Source organism: Triticum dicoccoides, chromosome 5B (assembly GCF_002162155.2).
Source record: "Triticum dicoccoides isolate Atlit2015 ecotype Zavitan chromosome 5B, WEW_v2.0, whole genome shotgun sequence".
NCBI lineage: Eukaryota > Viridiplantae > Streptophyta > Magnoliopsida > Poales > Poaceae > Triticum > Triticum dicoccoides.
This window is the reverse complement of record NC_041389.1, coordinates 140,866,041-140,872,048: the sequence shown is the minus strand read 5'-3', so window position 1 is coordinate 140,872,048 and position 6,008 is coordinate 140,866,041. Positions and strand designations below refer to the sequence as shown.

General features: G+C 52.2%; 1 protein-coding gene across 1 annotated transcript; it reads left to right on the top strand.

Annotated features, from left to right (window-relative positions):
* Positions 1-3,735: 3,735 nt before the first annotated feature.
* Positions 3,736-4,509, top strand: LOC119307863 (rapid alkalinization factor-like). Its single transcript, XM_037583949.1, has one exon. It carries the CDS (start codon positions 3,908-3,910, stop codon positions 4,274-4,276), a length of 369 nt encoding a protein of 122 aa, XP_037439846.1. The 5' UTR covers positions 3,736-3,907; the 3' UTR covers positions 4,277-4,509.
* Positions 4,510-6,008: the final 1,499 nt, after the last annotated feature.

Genomic DNA, 6,008 nt, shown 5'->3' with positions numbered 1-6,008 from the left:
ACTGGGTCGTATTCCCACAAATTACAGGCTCAACGCTGGCAAGGGAGAACCAGGCGAACTAACATCACCTGGAATACGTTGACGAGTTTGACGTCCTTATCGCCCATGCTCTGGACGCGCATTTGGAGCACTGACAGGTCGTCGGATGAGGACCAATTCAGGCCCTTCTCGGGCCAGGACGTGAGCCGCAGTGGGGCTCCGGATCTGAATTCGGGAGCAGCAGCCCACTTTTTACCATGCGGTTCGGTGATATAGAACCACTGCTGTTGCCACTCCTTGACGGAATCATTGAAGGTGCCCGTCGGCCATACGACCTTGGGCATCTTGCTCACCATGGCGCCGGCGCATTCGGCGTGCTCGCCGTTCACCACCTTGGGCTTTACGTTGAAGATTTTCAGCCATAAGCTGAAGTGGGCGAAATACAGAGAAAATCCTCGCATACGACGATGAACGTCGAGATGTTAAGGAAAGAATTGGTGGACAGATCATGAATATCAATCCCGTAATAGTACATGATGCCGCGAACAAATGGGTGAAGGGGAAACCCGAGCCCGTGGACGAAATGAGGAAGAAACACGACCCTCTCGTGGGGCTCCGGAGAGGGGACGATCTGTCCCGCTGGTGGAAGACGGTGGCCGATTTTCTTGGCCAAGTACCCGGCCTCTCGGAGCTTTTTGATATCCCTCTCCCAGACGGTAGAGGCCATCCATTTGCCTCCTGCTCCAGATCCGGACATCTTCGGAGGACCTCTCTTCGGTGGAGAAGAAGAGTGCTTGGGCGCTAGGGCTCGAGCAGAGGGGAATGGACTAGCGGAAGGAAAAGGCGTGGGTAAAAAGGAAGAGACCTTATCTCTTTATAGAGGCGGTAAAAGCTTTTGCGCCTCCCCACTTGCCTGGTGGAACCCGCTCGTTCCCTACTCGCCACAATTAGCGGTGCAGTTGGGCTACCCATACCCGTATTGATGAGAATCCCGTAATAAGGGGACATGATCTCTGCTTCAGCAAGACATGCAGAGGAAACCGCCTCGCAATATGTGCTGTGGCTGGTTGTGGGAAGACAGTTCGAATGATGACCCGACCGTGGTGTCATGTCACGCTGTCTAAAGTTGTCAGCGGATTACATTTGTGAAATATCATTCTCCCTACGGTGGTATGTGAAGATCATCTTGCAAATCCGGACACGATTTGAGTGTTCGATAATTACTTTGGAGTATTCGGAGATGGAACCCGCCTTGCAATGTCGAAGACAAACTGCGCTCTGGACTCATCGTCATTGAAGCCTGGTTCAGGGGCTACTGAGGGAGTCCTGGATTAGGGGGTATCTGGACAGCCGGACTATATACTTTGGCCGGACTGTTGGACCGTGAAGATACAAGACTCAAGACTTCGTCCCGTGTCCGGATGGGACTCTCCTTTGCGTGGAAGACAAGCTTGGCGATCCGAATATTATATTTCCTTCTTTATAACCGACTCCATGTAAACCCTAGCCCCCTTCGGTATCTATATAAACCGGAGGGTTTAGTCCTTAGAGACAGAATCATAATCATCATAGGCTAGCTTCTAGGGTTTAGCCTCTACGATCTCGTGGTAGATCAACTCTTGTAATACTCATATCATCAATATCAATCAAGCAGGAAGTAGGGTTTTACCTCCATCAAGAGGGCCCGAACCTGGGTAAAACATCGTGTCCCTTGCCTCATGTTACCATCAGCCTTAGACGCACAGATCGGGACCCCCTACCCGAGATCCGCCTGTTTTGACACCGACAACGAGCACTGTGGCGAGCGTGCGTGTGTGCCTGCGTGTGTAGGGCAAGGATGCGGGCGCATGTGTGTGCGCGACGCACCAAACTAGGACCAAGCTGTTGGTGAGATAGACGGGGCGATCGGGTTGATCTGTTGCGGGCTCGGCGCGACCCACGCGGGTACGTGCGCGTCGTGAGCGCGTCCATAGCGTTTTGGATCAGGTGTTGGGACTGGGTGGGGAGCGTGGGTCGTGCCCACTGCTGGCCCAGGGGTATAAGACCCCTGTGGGGATCATTGTAATGGTTGTGGGGTGAGTTTGTGCTCAAGAAAAACATCGTTGCCGCGGCGGGCGTTCGTGCGCCGGGAAACACCATCGTGTTCACTTCTTCTTCTCCTTCCTCCTTTCTACTTCGGTTTGTGGCCAGAGAGAGGAGAGAGAGAGAGAGAGAGAGGTGGAGTGAAGGTGAGCTAGGGCAAGGGCTCAACCCCAGCAGTCTCGACAGTGGACATGTGTTGATGGACGCGCACAGAATGATGCGTTGTCTCACGTCATGGTGGTATCGGCGACAATTGGGTCTAGCAAGGTCGTTGGTCTCTCCTGAAGTGGAACAACCTAAGATGACGGCGACGGATTCTAGATCGTGCGCATGCGGTGCATATCGAGAGTCTGCTAAACCGGTTGGTACTATCGGCTCGCTATGGGGTGGCTTGATGGAGGCCACCGAATTAGATGATATGCCTTGGCGCAAGATTAGGGTACATTATCAAACTTATAGGTGTAGGGACAGAGATCGTCAAGAAGGTGGCTTTGGATTTATCCATGTATTTGTTTTGCCGAACACTGTTGAATACAAAATTTAGTAAAATTGGTTGTATGCATCATTGGCTGCAGAGGCTGGCGGTTTCAACCTTCTTTTCGAGAAAATAAGAAAAAAACACAGGAAAAATTCCTAAAAGACAGAATCCTACAAAAATCTCATGAATTATCTTTGTACCAAGGAGGTCCTGAAAGTGCCATTATTTTCTAAAAAGAAGAAAAATTCATCTAGTATTTAATTTGTATATGACTTCTGAAAAGTACTAAGATGATTATCTATCGACAAGTTGACCATGTGCAACCAAAACTAAAAAAAAACACAAGAAATTTGTAGGAGAAAGAACATACTATGAGAAATTAAGAAAGAATGGCCAAAGGATGACCGGCCTCATATTCAATCTGAAATGCATGAGTGCTGTCGAGGTTAGCACGTTGAGCGAAAACTATAGATCAACATAAGACGAAAATGTAAGCACGTATGTTGAATTGTTAGTATGCCAAAACCACGTACTAGCATTGCAAAGAGTTGCTGCCCTTGTAAGGGAAAGAGGGTCAGTGACAAAGGGCTTGGATGTCTGGATAACTACTACGTGCTATGCAAGGGAAGGGACGCGAGAGTTGCACGTATAGTACAACTTTGTAAATCCACCGAACAGGACCAGATTTTGCAGCGATGGCTATTATCAGTACAATTTTAAACGAGATTTTACCATAACACAAACATCCATCTCCTTTCCAATACACTGTCTACCCTTAAAATTCGCTCAATAATGGAGTAATATCATAAAAGGGCACCATCATCTCGTGGTAACTAGTACAAATTTAGCAAGCCAACGGACAGTGGCCAAACTCCAGAGGAAGGCCACCTGAAAAGCTGCCACCGCCCCACGATCCTCCATGTTCCCACAACTCTCGTCCCATTATAGTTGTGCGCCGATGACATATTATGCCGCTGTTACGACCACGCGGTTCATCTCATCGTCCATTGCCTGGCTGCACATGGCCATTGTCTCTGGCTACACGCTTCCTCCTCCTCGTCACATGAGCTGTGTCCAGTTGTTGCGCACCGCACCGCGCCGAATCCAGTCGCAACGCGGCCGCATCGCGCCGCGCTACCCTTCTCCTCCGCTCCGCTCCGCGTCTTTATTACGTATTTGGCTCGGGGGTTGGGACCGCTTTCTATTTCACCAGTCCCACCCCCGCCGCTTCCCAGCCTCACTTTATCCCTCTCGCCCACCTCATCCTCTCCTCTCCTCTCGTCACACCGCGCCAGCTAAGGCTTCGCTGTGCGCTCCCCTCCCCCACGCGCATTCATTCCCTCGCCGCCGCCCGCTCCGCACCGCGCCATGGCCAGCGTTAGGAGCCTCGTGCTGCTCCTCCTGGTGCTCGCCGTCGCGCTGTCCGCCTCCGCCTCGTCCATCGCCGGCGGGGACCACCTGCAGCTCGGCCTCCTCTCCGGCGGCGCTGGCCGCGGGGAGTGCAGGGGCACCGTGGCCGAGTGCGGCGGGGAGGACGCGGAGGGGGAGCTCGGGTCGGCGTCGGCCGAGGCGCACCGCCGCGTGCTGCAGGGGCGCGGCTACATCAGCTACGGCGCGCTGCGCAGGGGCACCGTCCCCTGCAACCGCCGCGGCGCCAGCTACTACAACTGCCGCCCCGGCGCCCAGGCCAACCCCTACCACCGCGGCTGCTCCCGCATCACCCGCTGCCGCGGCTAAGCCACGGATCCGCGCCCAGGGATCACGTCCTCTCGGTTCAAAAATAAGCTGCTTCTCGTGCTGTTCTTTAAGCGGTACCACTAGTATACTACTACTGCTACTATTTATTAGTTAAATTTCTTTGGTTGTTGCCGCTGCTGTGTTGGCCTATTGGGACATTTGTTGCCGTCCTTGTTGTAAAGTATAAGAGATATTTGTGCCTTAATATGAAGAGATATTTGTTATTCTTTGAAGTTTGCATGTCCCTCTTCCCTTCATGTTCTTGGAGTAAGATGATGAACTCGAGCTGCTTTCTTATCTGTATCAAGAGAATGCTTTGCTATTGTTAAATGACTGGTGACGGGAGAAAATTAAATTCTACTACGAGCTTTCATTGTGGCGTTCAGGTGGATCTAGAGAGTAGAACCATCCGCAATTTTCGTGTCTAGATGAAGTGCTATCACCAATCTGTAGATCTTGGCATGGAGGAGGAACATCTATTTTGCTCTTTCTCCTTGCACATCGTTGCTGTTTATTTTTGGGCCGGGGAGGAAGGTAGGTTGGTTGGTTGAGGCAACAGACAAGAGTTAGTGGAGGCCATGTTGCTCACTGCCTCACTTGTCCCTCCTGCCATCTTGAAGCCAATTCCATTTGCGTAGTACTACTACAGTATTACCATAAATCAAACGATGGTGATAATTAACTCAGTTAGTGGAGTACTACTACTAGTGCATCATTTCATTTCGCCAATTACGGGGAGAAGGGAGAAGATTCAGTAATTTTTGCAGTGGTCATGAGCTGCGCAATCGAACCATTCTCTTCTCTGAGCTACTGGGAAATGACTCGAGGTTGAGCTGCGGAATTGAGCCATTCTCTCAGGCTCAGCTACTGTGAAATGACTCGAGGTAGTAGTAGCTGATCATTGAAGTGAAAGGTTTTTGGAATTGGTGCTTTAAAATTAGCAAATGGGGTTAGTTGAAAGGAATAAATGCCGTGTCCTTGGGGAGATGAACTGGCTGGCGATTCTTCTGTCCCTCCCCGCCGCGTGTCCTGCGGACTGTTGTTTATCGAGAGGAATAAATGGTGGCCTGCATCTGCATGCCTGTCTGCCAAGATTACCCGTAATCAAAGCCTTGGATCCGTGGAACAATCGTATTTTATTCTGCTGGTGCTTGAGTGCCGTGTTGCGAAAAAATAGTTCTACTCTCCTGATCACGGCGGGCCAAACGGGCCGGCCACGAGCACGCCCGCACGGCCTGCCATGATGGGCCAGGCATGGCACGGGACGTGCTGCGTAGGGCCGTGCCTGGGCCTAGAGGCTGGGCATGCGGGCCAGCACGGCACAACTTATATATTTTTTAATGTTTTTTCATATGTATATATATATAGTGATACTATTCTAATCCTGGGATCAAAATAACTATTTGGATCACATCACACCTATATAGGGCGACGGAGGTCCTCCCGAACTCCCGAGAAAAAAAATTTGAAAATCCTGTCCTCCCTCCCGCAACCTCCCTCCCTCCCCACGTTCCCCTCAACCTCCCCCGATCCAGCCGCCCCACCCCGCGCCGCCTCCTACCTCGCCCACCCCGCGGGCCGCCGCCACAGCCCCACCCCGCATCGCCTCCTACCTCGCGCACCGCGGGCCGCCATCGCCGCCTCCTACCTTGCCTACCCCACGCGCGGCCGCCGCCGCCCTACCCTGCTCCGCCACCATGGGATCCCGGCCGGTCGGCTTCCCCCGAGCACC